Source organism: Pempheris klunzingeri, chromosome 18, assembly GCF_042242105.1.
Source record: "Pempheris klunzingeri isolate RE-2024b chromosome 18, fPemKlu1.hap1, whole genome shotgun sequence".
NCBI classification, from domain to species: domain Eukaryota; kingdom Metazoa; phylum Chordata; class Actinopteri; order Acropomatiformes; family Pempheridae; genus Pempheris; species Pempheris klunzingeri.
This window is the reverse complement of record NC_092029.1, coordinates 5,643,792-5,663,351: the sequence shown is the minus strand read 5'-3', so window position 1 is coordinate 5,663,351 and position 19,560 is coordinate 5,643,792. Positions and strand designations below refer to the sequence as shown.

The following is a 19,560-nucleotide window of genomic DNA, read 5'->3' as shown; positions in this document are numbered from 1 at the left end:
TTCCATCAATTGAAAGTGTCAGAATCATATTATATAATGTTACTGATCTGAGATGCCATTTTAAAGTAACAGCTTAGAAGATACAACAGTTGATGGTAGCCATTTGCTCTATTTGCACTCACTTTACTGTATATTGTAGTTTTTATCCTTCCTGGCGAGGTCCACCTCTCACACACCATTCAAATTGCATACCCGCACACATGGGATTCACAGAAAACGATGCATGCACCTCAAAAGCAGCTGCGTGTGTGCATTTCATGTACTGCAAAAGACAGAAGACGGTGTTGGTCTTGTCACCGAAAGAGTGTGACACAATGAATCTTCTCAGCCTGCAGTTTGTTTGGCTGAACTGTAAACAGATACACAAGCATTTCTGACTAAGTAGTCGTCATTTGTACTATTAAAAGACACTTACTATTCCCACCAGTAACCACTTGTGTCACCAAATAACTCCGGATGGGAGAATGACCTAAAGTTTTCATAATCGCAACAAGAGGGCTGCTGTGTTAATGTGAGTATGGCATACACAACTGTTCTACTGTCGAGGGTATAAAGGGTGCTCCTAAGGCATCATGAGGACATTTTTAGAGCAGCCATACTCCGACTATGATGTGCTTATAGTATCTTATGGAGGAACACTTAACCGACTGTTGTTGCTTTGCAAGCTAACAAAATGTGCTGATACTGAACTCTCCCACAAACAGCAGCAGAGGAGTGGAGCAGTGTGAGATCAGAGCTAAAGAGGCCACGGCGCTGGAGAGGAGAAACAGGCCGACTATAATTGACTGTCAGAAGTGTCATCCTCCTCTCAGCGTGAGTGAGAAGAGTATGAAATATGCTGCGTGATGCCCCTCTGAAGATAAATAACGGGCTCCATTTGCTCTATATGAAGCCATAATGGCCGTCCTGACAGAAACAGACTGCAACAGAAAAAAAGAGAGGGCACCATTTCTTCCCGCCGTTCTCCATCAAAACACTCTGAAACCAGCTTCTCCCTCTTCCCCCTTTCATTCCATCATCCAGCTATCAGTCATTGTGCCGGCCAAAGCCAAGCAGCCTGTGTGATCAGGAATTATCTGTATATCTGCTGAACCCAGAGCTAACTCTGGTTGAGTTTAAGAGGATAGCAGGGAGACCCAGGAACATCTCCAGAGTTTTAGATAATCACGTGGAGATCTCTGCTGGTTGTTCCACAAACATTAATACGAGCACAAATATCCTCCAATACCGTGAATATCACAAATGCAAACAGATGAAAGGATAAAAGGCATTTGCACTGGTACCTCAGCCTCTCATCCATCAAGGCTGCCAGTCATTGATTTAGTCAGGCAAACTCCCTCGATGATTATCAGCTTTCACATAAGCGCTTTATGATTGTGGCAGTCACATCAGTGGAATCGAACACTCGGCACTTGGCTGACTTCAATAAATAATGACTTTGATCAGCCGTTATAATCCGAGGCGAAGCCCAGTTAAGTGGGGTGCTCTTAATGTGTGTCTGATGGAATTTCAGCAGACATCAGATTGTTGCCGTGTATTTGTCATGAGCAGCATGACTACGACTTTTCGTTGGGGGAATATTGATGATATATTCCTGGTCGTGAAGCCCTCTGACCCTTCCCATCTGACTCACCTGCTTTTCCATTCCATTATCTTTACCGCTTGTCCTTAAGGGGCGTGCGAAGGCAGGAGCCAATCCCAGCCGACATTGGGCGAGAGGCGGGACACATCCTGAACTGTTTGCCCATCAATCACAGCGCAAACACATAGAGACACGCAACAATTCACACTCACAATCACAGCTACAGGCAATTTAGAGTCAACAAGTAACCTAACCTGCATGTCTTTGGACTGTGGGAGGAAGCCGGAGAACTCGGAGAGAACCCACACAAGCACAGGGAGAACATGCATGTAGGTAGGTGTCGCTGGAGGAAGCAACAGCGCCAACCACTGCACCACCATGCTGCCCCACCTCCCGTTCATCTGTCACATTTCCTCTTTATACATAAGATAAGATAAGATAAGATATTCCTTTATTTATCCCACAATGGGGAAATTTCAAGTCATACATTCTACCTAATTAAAGGCGAAAGGTTTTGGATCCATAAACTGCCTTTGAATAAATGTGAATTCACCTTTTCTTTCATTAACAGATGTGAGCCCCCCACCCCAAGGCTTCAAAAAGTTCAGAGACAGATAGGAAACTACTTGTTCCACCATCTTACTGTGTGGATAACAATAGGCCGCGCTGACAGATGGCCACAGTGGCCTTAATGTGGGGCATTATTGGAAATGAGGAGGAGGGTGGATACACTGGAACCCCTCAAACTCTCTGACCTCTTCCACTGAAACACAACACTGTAAAATACCTCTCATGTGTTCCCAAATCACTTAATTCTTTACATGTTTAGAAATTCCTTTTTAAAAAGCATCCAATTTCTGCATTCATCACTGCTTCTCTCCAGACTCCAGACAACAAGAACAAGTCGAGAGAAATGTCTGTCTCACAGCCCATCCCAAACCCAAACAGATTCATGTTTTCCCGAGTTACACAGTCCAGTCTTGGAACTTAAAACTGGCCTGCAAGAGGAAATTAGCCTCCAGACCAGCAGAGCAAGGTTACCTGAAACCATCCCAAAAAAACTTCCCGAGGATGGAGCAACAGTGTTGAGGCTGCAATTCATTCCAGATGCTCCAGCAGACCGTCAAAAATCCACATTATCTCATCCATCTGGGGGCTTACTGCCAGTTCTACATTTTTTGCCGGCGCCCCAGTTGTGTCCCAACTTTGACTGTGAAGTTGTTATCATCTGAGCAACCAATCAAGTGCCTCAATATTTCAATATTGCAACAGATTTTGCAGTCAGCTAAAACATTTGCACAAATTCCAAATGAGGAATTATGTGTCTCAACCCAACAGCACTACTGAGCCATTCCACGCGGGACCCACCAGAAGTGGCTTCATTCCAACATTTTTAGCACAACAGAAAACAATTTATAACAGTTAAAGTACATGTTGGAGCGAGGTGACAGCGCTATCTAAATGCAAGCAAGGTGAAGACATCTGCTGACTGCAGTCTCCAATGTCACAACAGCCAAAAGCAAAGAGCTGACAGGCAGAAAATCCAGATGAACGCCTTGTTCCTCCCAGGTCTCGAAAGGAGCTGATGAAGAGGTGTTCTGTCCAGGAGTTGCTGACTTTTGGCAACGTGGGACTGTTCCGTTGTCGAAGGTCACTGGGTGTGTTGCATAGACAGAATCGAATTGCTGATGGTGTGTTTGTGGTGACACCCCAGATGGGTTTTTGTCACTGTGCCACCTGAGCCCAGTTACGCTTTCAAACTCCATTCCTGCTTTTCTCATTTGCATCATAATCAGTTGTTTGGATCTGATGTATGACACAGATCAATGTGGGTCTTGCCAGGGGTGCAGAACATCAACTCATTAAAATCAACTTTAGCGATTTAAGAACAAGCTGACAGTAGGACAGAGGACAAGCGAGGGACAGTACCTTTGAATGCCCTCTGCAAGCTAGGCTGTGGAGGGAATTCTTTTATTGGAGTTTATTTTGAATTAGCCAACAATGTGTTATTTCTCACCATTATGAAGGATGAGACACAATTTTATATTTATATTTTATTTAGGATATTTCAATCTTTTTACATTCCAATTCCAATGACTGAATATTTTATTATCTTAAGAAGCTGAAGTTTATTGATCCTTTAGAGTTAAACTTGCACTATTATGCTATCATCATTATATCAGTGACAAAACGGCCCACAAATGACACAATATCTAGAAACAAAGCAGTAATTCCCCTCAGCTCTATAGAGGCTATGAAGTTTGTTGAAGTTTTTTTGTAGTTCTGTATTTTATCAACTAGTTGGGCATTGCGTATTGGAAAACCGCAGCCATTCAGATCAGATAAAATGATCTGCTTCTTACAGTATAATGACCCACGCTCAAGTGAGGTTAATGTCATCACATCATAGCCAATATTTTAACTGAAAATAAGTGTGTAACTCTGACCACACCCTGTTTGTCTCTAATGAGTTATAATAAGTGACTTCGAAACAGCGAGCACACGCACACGTACACACACACACACACACACACACACACACACACACACACACAGCTGACCTCACTCTGGCTGGCATCGTTCTGCACGGGTCAACCAGCATGGAGGCTAACCAAGCCCAAACCTATCCCATCCCCCTATCCCTTACTTCCCTCCGCTTCACTAACTCTGAGTCTAGGCGTGGGCGCTGTCCACTCACCCCACTGATCATTGCTGTTGCCTAGGCGACTGAGCAACCCAGCCCCTCCAGCAGCCCACTGCCCAATGATCAGAAAAGAGGGACATACATTTGGATCAGTGCAGATATAGAGGGAGACGTAGAGAGAGGAAGGCTGAGATAAGTGGATATTGCATCGATATTTCAAAGAGAACACACTGTTTGTCAGCGTGACATGACCTTTACGCCACTGAAAGATGTCAGTGATGACCACACAAACATAGTAAAGCATGCAGAACTTGTTGGAAAACTTATTGTTTGTAAAAGGCACTGGCATGAGATCTTAGAGTGTCTGTGTGCGCGAGGCTCATGCTGGTTCTATAACCCCATTCTGTCTGCTGAGCGCTGTGTTGATGGGAAAGAACGGGCAGCGAATCAGACAGCAGGTTCACAGCGATCGAGAGACAGAGATGGACGCAGACGGAGGGAGAGGGAAAGACTGGAGAAGTGAAGTCTGTCAGGCAAGGGAAGACAGGCAAGTCCAAAAAACGCAACCTACAGTAGAGACACACGCTTTCTTTCGTTTTCCATCTTCCTGTTCTTCTCTCCATGCGGTCTCATCCCTGCTGTGTCACCGAGAGAAGAGAGACCCACTTCCTCTTTTGTTTGTCCAGGAATGTGGGACGTCCTGACAGGCTGGCTTTTCACTGACAGTACACAGCTGAGAGTTCCCCCTGTGGCTCTTCCTCTCAATCTCTCCTGTGTGTGTGTGTGTGTGTGTGTTTCTACTCCATTATCTGTGTTATCAGCCAGCCAGGCCTCACACAGGCAGACAGGGCACTGGGAAACGCAAGCCAGAGAGTGCGACGAGAGCCTGTGCTGCTCCGGGGAAACTCAAACAAAATACTTGACACAACAAAGAAGATGAGAAGAAACTTAAAATGACCAATTCAATGTGTTTTTGGGAGTAATTTGCAACCCCCGGCATTTCCTTTTGGTACAACAGGTACCAAAAAGGCCCGCCATTTCTACTGCGCATTTTAACGTAACTCTAATCATTTTTACAATTCTAATAATCTTAAAAGTTGTATTTTCAGTTTAGCCACCAAGGGCCCCTATAAAAGGTACCTTGGCGTTGCTCTTTATGATAAAAGTACAACTGAAACTACTGAACTATTGGGGTGGGGTTACAGAAACCAAGTCTGCTTCTTGGAACACAGAGTGTGGACAAACAGGATATCAGCGACAGAAACATCCTATTCCTGTTTGGACGCCCTTTTTTCAGCCCCGCCGACATGCCACACAATGACTTGAAACCACAGCCGAGAGGAAAACACCATTGTATTGTTGATCCTCTGGTTTCCTTTGAAATGAGAAAGGAGCTCACACAGAGAGACGTCAGGCTTCAATATGAACTAGATGGCTGTGATTGATTGATGTTTATTTAAGAAAAACACAAGAGATGTGTAAAACCGAGCTGGTTCTTTGAAGAAACTGAGCCGACTGTGGAGATTTTGCAGTGATTTAAACAAAGTAAACAGAGACTTTGACTCTCTCATAAAAAGTGACCCTGACAGATCTTTCAATTCAAGACTGTACTTTCAAGAAAGGGACTGTAATGTGCAATGTGACCTTTAAAACTTACTGATAATTCACCTCAGAAGCAAAAAGGAGTTGTCACAGATGAATGTGAATATCAAGGCGGTGACTAATTTGCGTTAGCATGATAACAGACAAACACACACACACACACACTGGTGGCCAACTGGGAGGGCTGGTTCTACAGTTTCATTGTGAGCTTTTAGGTCACGTCACTCCCCAAGGGTAGAAAAGAAAACTGAAAAGAGAGCGACACAGAGACAGAAAAGGGGAAGAGTTCACACCCACTAGGGCACCTCATATACTAACACACACACATAGAAAGGCCAGGTACTAAAGACCCTAAAGACCTCAGGTTTAACATGTAATTTTATGACTTCTCACTGAGTTAATTAGGACTAATTTGAGCCTAAGTGGGCAGGCTTACAGGGTGACTCAACAGAGTGACTAAACATAGGAAGGCATGCTGTCTAAGGAACAGCACACTTTACCAGAGAGAACAAATGTAGGAGGCCAGAGTGAGCGTCTCCTGTGATGTGAGGCAACATGTGAATCTATTGAATGCACTGTGCTGAAGCTCAGAGTGAGTCTACATCTCAAGTGATTCACTAACCCATCTGACTGGTTTATGGGAGCCGCATGCAGCTGAATGGACTGACAGATTTGTGGTAATAAAAGTCTGGAAAAGTGCCAAGAAGTGCCTCAGCAAACAGAAAATCTGATTTTTTTTATGTCAAAGTTCACCAACGTTGAGATAAATCCCAAAAAAGCCACAATGTTTAACTGAATTCAACACAAAAACTGTAAAATTGGCCATTTTAAACCAAACCTTTCGCTATGGGAGAGTGAGGGGGCTGTAAACCTTTGAAGTAATACAGGTCCACTATTTTAGCGGGCTGTCTCCAGCAGTCAACAGAAGTCAGGCCTGATTTGACATCTCACCGGCCTCTAGCGCACACATGGAAAAACAAACACACACATGCCAGTTTGTGGAAAAGTGAAGTATGAAGCCACTGTGGCTGGATAAATGGGCCAAACGTTGCCTCAGTGGCCACTGCACAGCTGGACCACAACCCATTCACTAAATCAATGTTGGGTTTTTTTTTTTTTAATTTACTGCATGTTTTATTTCCCTGCATTAGCATACATGTGGAAGGGTCACCTCCCCAAGGGTACAGTAACTCACTGACTAGTTTGTAACGCTTTTAATGGAAAATATTTCAGCTCTGTGCTTAACATGAGCTCCTACATGGTCACTTCAACTGTGGAAAAAGTAGCTAAATAATATGTTGACGTCAGCCTGGGTCTGATCCTTTCTCCTCCTCTGTCCATGTCTGAGAAACCTCGCTCTCTGGCTTGTTTAGAGTCACTTTATCTGCTGAGTTAGAAACATTGTTCCTTTAAAGCCATTTGGCAGCTAAAAGGCCAAGGGAATGTGTGAGCGTCTGTTAAAGGTCAACAAGCGTTATTGCAGGGCGGATCTTTATCAGTTCATCTGGACAATGTCAAAGCGGCACTTTGCTGTCTCGCTTGGCCACTTTGTCTTATCCTCACACAGCTCTACTCAGTCTGTGTGGCACTACAGGGGAGCCTAATGCAAGCTCTCGGTGACAGCATCATATTTCAGACAGTCTTCCACTGGAATTGGGTTCCAGACCACCAAAAGCGAATGCAGATGTAGAGAAGTCTGGAAATAGAAGCCACTAAGATAGGTTATGAAACGCAGTGGTACTCAATGTAGACCCAGCAGTTCTTTCTTTTTTTATTTCTTCAGAGTAGAGGCCTTTGCTCTCCTCACACACAACACGCACAAACCTAAACATGCACACTCACACAGCCTGTATCCCCCAAAGAAAGAGAAGAGTGAGGGGGGGGGCTGTCAGCCGTGTCAATGCACAAGAAATTCAATTAAGCCGACAGCAGGATGTCCCCGAAACCCAACCTCCTTTGAGCTCAGTGCGCCCTCCTACAGACCCCCGCCACTCCACCCCCACGGCTTTGTAGCCAACCCCTTACCACCGTTCAGCCACTCCCCTAACACCACACAGACCCATTGTGGGCCCTTTGCTGGGCCCCCTTTCATTCACTCCTCTCCCAGTGCCTCTTTTGCCTCTAAAGAGATGGACTTCTAGATTTACATTTGCAAAAAAAAAAAAAAAAAAAAGTTGAAATTGAATGAAAAGGTATGAAGCACAAGCTTCGAGCTCAAACAAGTGGTCGCTTTTACTCTCAGGACGCAGAGCACATTCATCCTCCTCCTCTTCTTCCCATCTGTGTTTATCTGGCAACCAGACAGATGCTGTTCATTTAGCACTTGAGCGGCAATCCTCGAGCTTGTCTCCTAAATGCCCAGGGGAGCCACTGGCATTTGGACAGCATTAAATAAAGTCACTCTGCAGACCTCACACCGCGGTCACATCTGACCCCACAACATGGTCACTCCGCTCGGATTTCAAGCAGCCAAATGAGTAAATCTGTGCTGGAGAAGAACTTTGGCACTAGTCAAGCTATTGTCGGCCTGCGGACAATCACATTTTCTATCCAAGCAGATTTTTTTAGACGAATTCACCGCAAAGAGTGATGAAACACTTGTTTCATCCGACTGCTTCAGGGTGCAGTCATCCAACCTGTGTAACAGTAGATTAGGATCAATGTACAGCAGCGCTTTGTTGTTGTTTTTAAATCGATTGCCATCTTGGGTTATTTCGCAACACCATGTCACTGGAGTTGTTTGTAATTATGTAAAAGTCAGAAAGATTTGCGATGCTCGGTTTTGTTTAGGACTAGATAGCATCGATCTCATGTTGGTTTTAACAATGAAATAATAAACTTTCTTCAAGTAACTGAAGTCTTTCCTTTGCTGGCTGTGTTTGTATGTGTGTGTGTGTGTGTGTGTGTGTGTGTGTCACTGACAATGATGAACACACAGAGCCAGAGCCTCAGGGGCACACAATGTCACACACATCTAGCAAAACAGCAGCTTAGAGAGGTGCTGGACCGCTGCAGACACAATATTGATGTTACGTAATGACAGCCAAACACTGTCCAAAAAAAGTGTGTGTTGGTATGAGTGTTTGCGTGTGCTTCCGGATTAAGGGCTCCCTCGGCTCTCCCTCATGCATGCCTCCATCCTTTAGTGTTTGTTACCTTCACAGGTTTTCACAGTCCACAATTCCAGGAATGTCGACGGATAACATGCGACCTTTGTGATTTGATTTGAAGCTGCTTGCTTTGAGCTCCTATACTCCACTGCTGCCCTGTCCTTGTAAATCAGGGGAAAATATACAGAGATTCAACTGGATGGGAGATTTTTTTTTTTCCAACACCAATTTATTCCCCTCGCCAAACAGATCATGGCGAGTTATCAGCCCATGTGCTAGCTAAACGAGGCTTAGTGTCCTCCTGTTCCATCAGGGCATTTTCATCCCAGCTCGAAGCTTTCAGCCGTGTATTTAGGTCTGGGACATTGATTTCTGGTCCCACGCCACGCATTTCAAACAGGCCTTAAGCAGACATGAGTGCTCTTCCACGACCAACAACAATGATAATCAGCAAACAAGCCAAAAAAATAAAAATCTATTTGGTTGAGCCCCCCCTCTAAAAGCTATTTAGATAAGTCCTCTTCCTTGAGGACTGCGAGTGCAGTGACCTAAATCAGGGCAGATTCAAATGATGGGGTAGCATGGGACGGAAAAGGCCACTTAGGGATGCTGTGTCCGCATGGTGTGTGTGTGTGTGTGTGTCTCTCATAATCACCCCAATCAAGACTTTAAGGTTAAGCCAAGACCCCCCCATGTTAATCCGTCACAGCAATTTTGATCAGCATATGTTGTCAGTGCAATCACATGCACATGGTCTCTATGCAGCACATCCTGCCTGCGTTATCTGTGAAACCCAGAGGTGGAATACGGATGTAAAAGGCCAGTGAGCGTGTGTCTCTGTTGGAGGGTCAACTACATAGAAATATAAGAAATCAACTGTAATTCCAAGAGGCCTCAGTGGGGCAACAATTTGCGTTTCTTGTCTGGAGATCTTTTCAAGTCAGGGGTAACTAAGGTGTCCATCCCAGCCCATGAGAGCAGCTTTTGGAAATAAAGATAAAAATATAAACAAAAAGAGAGAGAGGTCAAAAATATATTGTTTTGGAACTCAGCTCTGGTCTGATCGGGGCCTGTGGAGTCTTCATGTAGTCTGTGACGGTCAGGTGTGTTTCTACAGGTGGACATAGTGCGAGTACTCACCATTCAGTCCATTTGGGATGCTCCTGTGATGGTGCGGCGCTGACAGGTCATCCATGGACCTCCTCATGGTGGGGCCCATCTTCGAGGTCTCTGTGGCGGGCTTGTTTATGTGGTTGTGATTGTGGTGGTCGGGGCTGCCAGCACTACCTGTGCTGGATGTGCTACTCCCATCCCCGACATCCCTGACCGTGCTGGTGCCACCGTTCAGGTTGGTTAGACTGGACTGACTGTCTATGGAGCTCCTGGACCCTGCCCCGTTCCTCTCCTCGTCCAGCATGAGGATGATCTCCTTCAGCTCAGAGTTCTCCTTCATCACCGTCTCTTGGTTGGCCTCCAGCTCCTTCAGCTTCATCATGTAGGTGCCCACCTCCTTCCACATGGCACTGGCAGTGTAGCGGCCGAAGCGCTGCCATTCCCGGGACAGCTTCTTGCCCTTCTGTCGGTCATCGTCCAGGAAGCAGCAGAGCTCCCTGAGCTCATGGTTGTCGTCCTGCAGCTTCTGGTTGATCTCCTTCAGGCTCCGGATCTCGTGCAGGTGCACCTGCAGCCTCCGGTTGATGTCCTTCATCATGTTGCCATGCTCGATCATCAAGTTCATTTTCTCGCTGTCAACCCTCCTTAATCTCCGGACCAGCTCCTCTTTGCTGCACCGCAGCAGCTCCTCGTCCGACAGCTGGCTCAGGTCATCCTTCTGTCCCTCGGACGGATTCTTAGCCATGACTGCCTTTGGCTGAGAGTCTCGGTTCGTTTAAACGCGGGCTTCAAAATTAACTGTCAAAACTCATTCAACCAAGCCTGAATTGCGGGATCGTGTTAAAATATGAATGCATTGTCCACAATATTACGGTATGGCTGCAGCCTCCTCCTCCTCCTCCTCCTCCTCCTCCACGGGCCGATAATGAAAAGGAAAATATTAATTCGATGCTATGGCAACCCGAGCTTGAACTGAATGCCCTCAGGAAGCTTTGAAAGGAAAATGTCGGAAACAACTGCTGGTACTCACATTCCGCCAATGAGCAAAAACACGTGATTTTAAATCGATTAGCAGTGATTTTCTATCAGGTCCTGGTCCCGGAGCTCCGAGTCCCGTCAGCACCACAACCCGCGTCCCATCGCAATGTGCGCCGTCTCCGCTGCGCCCCGCTCCATTCAGACTGGGGGAACCAGAAACCCGAACAGATTTCAGTTCAAGCTCTAATTGGAGCCGAAAGGTGAAAAGTTGCGTAAACACGACACCTCCAGAAAAAAGAAACAGCCCACTGGAGCTCCCGTGGACGCGTCAGCAGGGCAGCTCGGATAAGCCTCTTTGCTGAGGTGCTGTGTCGGTGGACGGACTGTAGAGCCCCTCCAGCACAGCCTGCTCGGATCAGGATCAGCAGCGGCCCCCCCTCCTCATCCTCATCCTCATCCTCATCCTCCGCGCACCCCCTCCTCCTCCTCCTCTTCGTTCAAACACTTCGGTTTGAAATCGTTCAAGAGGATTTCGGCCAAGAGGGCCAATCAAGACGTGGGAAGGAGCGGGCAGCAGGTAGGTGCGGAGCGGCCTCACGGGGCTCAGGCTCGGCCCTCTTAAAGGAGCAGCGAGACCCGAGGAGGACTCAGAAAACACCCCACAGCACCGGACCAGGATGATTAAAGAAAAACATACGTATATCTGAGGGCTTTGTGTGATATATTAGCTTTTAATATCCATGATCTTATTGTTATTTAATAAGTAGAAGATGTTTTTTAGTGTTGTAAGGTTATTAAAGTAATTGGCATCTTACTAAAATATGATTCACTGCTTAACTTTACAGTGGATTTAAAAAAATAGGAAGATAAAGTCCTCAAATTAAGCCGAGATGAGTTGCAACTTTTGTGTTCATTCTCTGGAAATAGTAGTTTTAACAGGTGCTTTTGACATTTCTCTGCAAGGTCGCAGCGCCCCCTTGTGTGCAGGACGAGTGAGAGCTCTGCATGAAAGTAGTTGTTACTTTGTTGAAGAGCAAAACAAACACGAGTCATTTGTGCATCAGTGAAATGTGTCAAGTGATCGTCATCTGTAGTTTATTTTCATTTGCGTGAAAAAGAGAAGATTCATCATTTTTATATTAATTTTAAAGGCACAAAACAAGTTAAAGGTTTAGTTCCATCAAAAAGTGACTGATCTTTTCCCATAGTCTCATTATTATTATTATTATTATTATTATTAGGTAATAAAAATCATCATCATCACTTCATATAACGTTAGTGTGTATATCAATAAAAACAAGAATCACTGATATTTCATTACAAAGGCTAAAAAGAATTTACATAAAAGGCAGCATAACACAGAATACAGAGCTGCAGGCAGGAAGCCAGTTTAAGTAAAACAACAAACCAAATTTCACCCCGTTGATGTTCTGCGTACGTTACGGTGCTATATGACCATTTAATTCTTGTGATTCCTGTGTCTGACATAGCACAGGACTCCGCTCTTCGGCCTGAGTGTGCCAGTGTCCTGGATGTCAAAGCTCTGTCCCGGCAAGAGGGTGAAGTGAAACCTCTGGAGCAGCTTGGCCATCACCACTTTGGCCTCCATCTGTAATCGCCCCACCACCCGTCAAGTTAATTCCATGTTTTTCTGTGTGTTCTTAATGGTTATTTATGACCGTCACTACATACCTGCGCAAAGGTCTGTCCCAGGCATGAGCGTGGACCGAGGGCAAAGGGGAAGTAGCAGTAATAAGGCCTGGTAAAAGAGATAAGAGACAGCCTCACTCCATTTCCTTCTTTGAACTGGCTCAGTGTTCCCATTTGTTACGGCTTGAAATGCAACATTATGTGAAAACTGTGTGCGACTCACTTGGGAGCATCTGGATGAAATCTGTCTGGATCAAACTTCAGCGGGTCCTTGAAGAATTGTTCCAGTCTCCCAGTAGCATAGGAGCTAAACTGAATGTCAGAATAATTTTTTTAAACATTTTAATAGCAGATAATTTTCAGTTTTCTTAAAAAAAAACATCTTGTTTTTGTTGTGTGGTAAATGACTCACAAAACACGTGACTCGTGCTGGTATGTGGATGCCGTCAATGACCATATCTTCCAATACATCACGAGAGGTTCCTGGAGCTGTCGGGTAGATCCTCAGAGTCTCTTTCAGCACCTGGGGGGAGGCGAGGGTGAGGTGCACATTTTGGGTCAGTTGCTTGAAACATAAAAAATGAATAAAGCATCTTTTAAGCTGAATTGCAGGGACAAGACGTGTGACCGATCCTTTAGCTTGTCATCTGCAGAGGGAGCCATTCCTCATGTTGAAAAAGAGAGGACTTGCTGTATAAGCTACCTTTGAAAATAAATGAGCTATTCGTGCAATAGATCCTCTACAAGCTTCACTCCTAACTTATGATATGTACCTGTGAGAGGTAGATCAGTTTCCCCAGATCCTCATTACTTATTTCCTGTTTCATCCCAATGACATCATCCACCTCCTTCTTCGCTCTGACAAATGAAAGCACAGCTGAAGAAACCATCGTCTCACAGCTACATGTACATGAGTTTGTTTTGCACTGCATTGCTGGTTCTCACTTCTCCAGTATATCTGGATGTCTTGCAAGTTCCATGATGCAAAAAGCCAGTTGATTAGCTGTTGTTTCTTGCCCTAAAATGTTACAGATGGCAAAATGAATCAGACCATTACCCTCAAAAGGAGCAAATACAAAAAAAACATCTTCTATCACAGTGCACCATCATGTTGTTTCTTTCCACGCAGATGGAAAGTATGTTTTCAGCAGAGTGTATGGATTATTGCAATAACCATGCCATTATGTACGTGACGGATACTATTAAGCTTCACCATACAGGGGAAAGCTACAAACAGAAGTCACATACTTCACATGCTGGGTGAGAGGAAAACAGATCTTACTGTAATTCTGGTTCAGCTGACCCTTTGGCATCGTTGGCCTTTCTTTGTGCTACAAAAGGAGGCACATTCTCAAGCTTATTTTGGAGCATTTCACACATCAAGGCAGAGACTCACCCGCAATGAAAAATGTCACAAAATTGTCCAGCATTAACTCTTCATCTTCTTTAGTCATGCTCTCCTCTGGGATAATTAGAACATAAAAGAAGTTAGCCAATGTTCCAGTCACCTTCTCGCATAATAATTTGTGACAATAAACATTAACACATATGTTGGACTGAGATTCTATTCAACTTTCTTCATTTAATTAAATCGAGTCTGCACTTCGACCATTACCTTTGCCGGCAGATTTGATGATCTGTGTGAGGATGTCCTTGGGGACGTCGTCGCCATTTTGCATGGCCGTCTTTCTGTCATTAATCCACTGAGCTCCAGTTGTGCGCAGCAGCCGGCAAGCTTCCCTCACCTCATTGATGAATGGTCGGTTCTTTGGGTTTAACTGGAAATGCGAGATTTTAGGACCCAACACAGTTTACAATATTTTCACCACACAAGCTTGCTGTGAAGCCATACCTCAAAAAAGGAGTCTCTGGCGTAATACACCATCCCTTTCAGGCATGTCTCGATGGCTTTAGGGAAAACTGAAGTATTCTTCAACTGGTCTAAATCCACACCAAAAGCAACCTGAAAGTTATCAAATAAAACAGCCACACACACACACATATACAAAGATAGTTACAAATATAACAACTATAGTGGAAGCTGTAAAACAGACTATGGCACAATACCTTGGCAATAACATCAAGGGTAACGTAGTTGACTAAGTGGAGCATGTGGACTTCTGTTTTGTTATCAGCCACATCCGTGAGTTGAGCCATCAGTTTCTCTGCCCTCTCATTGAAGGTGCCCATTAGACCTCTCAAATACCTGGAAGTAATGGTAGTTTAAGACAGTGGTCTAGCATGGCCAGGGCTTAACTGCAAAGCTCCCTAGAAATTAAGTAACTGGACAAAGCTGTCCAAAAGGAACATAGTAAAAGACTCCCACTATCTGTAAAGAATATGTAATTACTATTGCAAACACTGGGGAGAAAATGAAGGTTGAGCTATTCTATTATGTCTCTTTGTGATGATTAAATAACTCACAAGCTGCTGAATGCAGGATCCATAATCCGCCGTTGTTTGTACCACTGCTCATGGTCCTGTGCTGTTACCAGGCCATTACCGAGGAACCTTAGAGAGAGACGTGGAACACAGTGCTTTTAAAATAGATAAATGGTGAGGACAGTAACAGGTTTGAATTGACAAAGTGAAGTGAACCAACAAAGTCACTGATTCAAACATTGACTGGCATCACTAACAAGTGAACCTAAAACATATCAAGATTACTTGATTTTTGGAATTACACCATTAATTGTGGTACCCAACAAAACCACAAATTACACTTGCCCCTCTTATTATTGCTTCCTAGGTTAGTCTGATAAGGTCACACAGTATCTGTGTCATTGAGATGTACACAGTATGAACAATACAGCGGATCTGACCGTCTAATAAACTACCTTTGACCAAACAGGTTGAAGATTCTACTGTAGAAGAGTTTATCTTTGGGGTACTTTGGGGACATCAGAATTTCCTGAAACAGGAAAGGCAAGACAAGGTGTTTTTTAATGTAAATATTATCAGGACACATGCTTATATGTTTTTAACAAAAAGGACAAAAGTTTGCACTGAAGGACTGCTTTTATTTTATTTTGCAAAGATTTTTTATGATAGCAGGTCTGCCTGTGCACTTTCACACAGTTTATTGCGCAATGCTTACATAACAGATGGTTACACAGATACTATTGCTTACCTTAGTCCCTTCTGGAGAGGTCACAAACAATAAAACGTTGTGCAGAACATTAATCCTGTAAACAGACCCATACGTTTGGACCCTGTAAATGAGAATGTAACAATGAGTTTCAATTGCAAATAACACATCTATAGTTAAGCTAAGAATTAAGTTTATTTGATGCACAAAGATTAATAATACAGCTATGGAATAAACGACAACTTAAACACATATAAACTGCATCGACAAAGAGGAGCAGCACACATTTATTAAACCTAAGTTTAATCAGATTTAGCTAGCTATAGCCTGTAGCAGCCTACAGGGGGGTGCACTGCATTTGTTATAATGGAGGTAAGTGTGACCTGGACTCCAAGTGTTTGTGATGGCGTTTATTATGAGGTGACAGTTAACAATTAAGCTAATTAACGCCGAGATAAGTGTTAAAAACTGTACTTTTATCTCACTAAACATCAATTTAGCATAACTTTACCATTTCAGAAACGTGTCGTGTACAACCTCGTCATTTCTCGATGCCCTCAAAAACACAGCTAAATGCCCGAAGAGAAAACTGGAAGAAAAACATAAAGTCACAGGTAACGTTAACACGGTTGTTTTGTTGTTGTTTTTTTAAGCTAACTTTAGCTAGGTGACAACAAAACAGCTAAGTTAGCATTAGCATCAACTAGTTAGCTAGCTAAACCCCGCACCCCTTAGCTCACCTTTCTCTCGGCGGTCCAGGTATGTGGTCATACTTCATGTGCGTGTGTTTAATATACAAACAGTAACCGAGAAACGCTATGAAACCCAGAAAGAGCAGAAACACGAGGGCATGAGCAGCCCAGCCCAGGATCACAGAGAAAACAGCCATCTTGGTTAGTGAAGTCCCGCCGACCGCAACACGGTACCGCAGGTTAGCCTCTTCGTAATGAAGTAAAAAGGTCAGTCCGTAGATTAATATCTGGTCCGCCAGGTATTTCCGCAGCTCTGACGCGTGAAAAGCATGAAACATTTTCTATAGTCCCCCATTCAGTAGCACGGGCTCCATAGCTCAGTGGTTAGAGCACTGGTCTTGTAAACCAGGGGTCGCGAGTTCGATCCTCGCTGGGGCCTGTCGTGATTCAATGCTTTTTCACTCTGAGACGCGTATTTCCAGTCCTGCTTTTCAACTACACCACTCACAAAAAGTTAGGGATATTCGAATTAATACATTTAAGGAAAATGGAAAAAGTTAATGCGACAGTGATATTATATCATGAAAGTAGGGCATTTAAGTAGAAGCATGCACTGGTAATTTCATTTTAAACAATTTATTGAAAGAAAATCTAACAACAGTGGTAGGTATACCACAACAAAAAATTTTCAGTGTCTCAATAAATTGGGATGTGGCCAAAGGACGTCCACTCCTCTCCTTTCTGTGACTCTTCCAGTCTCTGTATCACTGTTCCAACCTCCTGATGACACTCTGTGACCCTCTAAGCTCAGTGAACACCTCCGTCTGAGGACTTCCTGTTTGAAGCCTCCAGTGTTGAGGTGCTGCTGATCAACTGTTAGGTGTCGTCTTGGTCTCATGATGTCAGAATGTGAACAGCAGGATGAGGAGGACTGTTTAAATACCTATTCTAACTGAAGCAGGAAATGTATTGGTCGATTCAGGGATCAAACCTGTTGTGAATTTTGCTGTTAAGCTTCTTGTTAGAGAACAGCAACTTGTGCAAAAAGTACTGAAGCACTGAACAGTTGGACATGTGCATTCAAAGGTTTAGAGAAGGTCACATTAAGTTCACCTGGAAAGGTTAGAATGCATTTTAGGTTCATCCTGAAATTTTACCCGAAAGCCGAATATCCCTAACTTTTTGTGAGTAGTGTATGTGTTTTAGCTTCAGTCTCCGAGAAGCTCCAATAGCGTCTTATTGTGGCCGCTGTTTTGGCTTTGCAAGGACAAGATGGCACAGGTGATCTATCTGGTTTGGTCTGGTATTGATGCCACTGGGTCTGACTGCAGCCACTTGTAAAATTAATAAATAAAGCAAATATTATGGTCAGAGTTTTCAGTACTAAGCTTTATAACTAGGAAAACTGATGTTTTATGTGAGAAATGTTATCAGACTTCATCTGTGGCAGACGCGTCATTTATGCCAGTTTACGCCATTTTTAAGGTAGAAATTACACATAGCAAAGTGAATTTTTAATATTAGTTACACTGGCAACTTAACCATGTCGACCGAGCGAAAAATCTGTGATCCAGAGGAGTTTAGATGTTTTGTACACAACATCACAAATGAAATAAATTGAAGCACTGGCAAGAGAGAGAAAACGTATCAGGAATGAGCTACAGACGCCCTAAACATTGAGCCATCAGGTGTTAGTCCAAACAGTGTCTTAAAGAACATGGATCCCTTCATCCCTTATTGAGAAGTATGTATCTATTCTGTTCTATTTAAGTAGCTGTTTTGTGATTAAGGTCTTCACATTAGGCTGAAAAACAGACACCACAATACAGATTAATAATAAAGCACACTAAAGCTAGCTTCAGCTCCGTCTGCAGTCAGGTTTATGCCAGGTTCCTTCAAAACTGAGCAATTACGCCTCTTACTGAAGCAGAAGTAGGCCTGTGTGGCATGCACCCACTGCACCTTCCACACTTCAGTGTATGATAAACAAGACTCAGAGGTGAGTTGGAGTTCTCACAACTTCAAAACTTTGAACCGAATCGTACTGCCTCCCACTTCCGAGTTCATCCCTCACCGATCAGTTTCAGCATGGAGGGCCAAGGGAATTCCTCCGTGACTGAAAATAGGACCAATAATGCCAATCGGAGCGTACAACTACGTAAGTAGATGCACTTCACACATCAGATCGCGCCTGATTTCACCTCAGCTGGTGAAGCGGGAAACCCTCACTCGGTTTATACAATTACACCCATCTCCGGGAGCAGTGGAATAACAGGGTAATTGTTTGAGTCAACACAGAACCTCATATAGGTTTAATGAAGAGATGCATACAGAAGTGATAAGCTAAGTGATGCAGATGGATATTGTGAATCAAATGCCCGCTTATGTTTGCTTGTGTAAATATATTTGCTTATCGTTAAACACATTTGGCTGTGCCAAAGTAAGCGTGAAAGGCACAAAATCAGATTTAGAGACAGCCATGTTGTTTTTTTTATCTATTCTTCTGATGCATCTGACGCATTAGCCTGTATTGAACTCTATTTGTAGGGGGAAATATGGTGATCCATATGATAAAACCTGATTGTAGCTATGAAATGTGACAACAGCCTTTTTGTGATCAAACACTGTTGTCATTTTTTGTTGTTCAACCCCCAAAAAAAGACATGTCCTCTTCTCAAACTCACACCCTTACCTACTTAACATTGTTTAGGCAGGAAGCTGGAAGCAGTGAAGAGCAGCGCTGATCTGAGCAGCATCTCAACCCCCGTGGGTGGTGATGTACACACACTATAGGATTATTTTTACATGGTAAGCCAAGCTGTTAATAGCTTTTCAGAGTCACAGTGTGTGGAATTAGCAACATGAAAAGGAGAGGCAACCCCGACCTACACTGTGCCGCTTCTGTGTTTAAACGCATGCAGCACATTTTTCAGACCACTGCACCGAGCGCTGATAACGGGACTTTTTTTAGTATCATATGAGTATCGAGGACAAACCTTTTCTTTTGTTTGTTTGAAAATTAATCAGCAGCCGTTTTTTTACCCATTTAATTATTGGTGTTGTTGAGTTGGTTGTTGTTTCCAAGCAAAAATAATCCTTTT

The 19,560-nt window shown here is 43.8% G+C and overlaps 2 protein-coding genes and 1 non-coding gene across 6 annotated transcripts in view; 1 reads left to right on the top strand and 2 right to left on the bottom strand.

Annotated features, from left to right (window-relative positions):
• Positions 1–11,393, bottom strand: part of ccdc85cb (coiled-coil domain containing 85C, b) — a 43,565-nt gene extending 32,172 nt beyond the window's left edge. For all 4 annotated transcript variants that reach the window (XM_070848755.1, XM_070848756.1, XM_070848757.1 and 1 more), the window contains exon 1: positions 10,079–11,393. In XM_070848755.1, coding sequence (XP_070704856.1) covers positions 10,079–10,796 — 718 coding nt within the window. In that variant the 5' untranslated portion in view covers positions 10,797–11,393. The remainder of the gene's footprint in view (positions 1–10,078) is intronic.
• Positions 11,394–12,177: 784 nt separating this feature from the next.
• Positions 12,178–16,681, bottom strand: LOC139217456 (cholesterol 24-hydroxylase-like). The gene is made up of 15 exons (XM_070848753.1): positions 16,508–16,681; positions 16,279–16,356; positions 15,810–15,891; positions 15,517–15,590; positions 15,104–15,190; positions 14,747–14,885; positions 14,532–14,642; positions 14,295–14,457; positions 14,076–14,141; positions 13,625–13,697; positions 13,453–13,537; positions 13,092–13,202; positions 12,903–12,991; positions 12,722–12,788; positions 12,178–12,638 (listed from the first exon to the last, which is right to left on the bottom strand). Exons 1-15 carry the CDS (start codon positions 16,654–16,656, stop codon positions 12,489–12,491), a joined length of 1,524 nt encoding a protein of 507 aa, XP_070704854.1. The 5' UTR covers positions 16,657–16,681; the 3' UTR covers positions 12,178–12,488.
• Positions 16,682–16,825: 144 nt separating this feature from the next.
• trnat-ugu (transfer RNA threonine (anticodon UGU)) lies at positions 16,826–16,898 on the top strand. The gene has a single exon. It is a non-coding gene; the product is annotated as a tRNA-Thr (tRNA).
• The last annotated feature ends 2,662 nt before the right edge of the window (positions 16,899–19,560 follow it).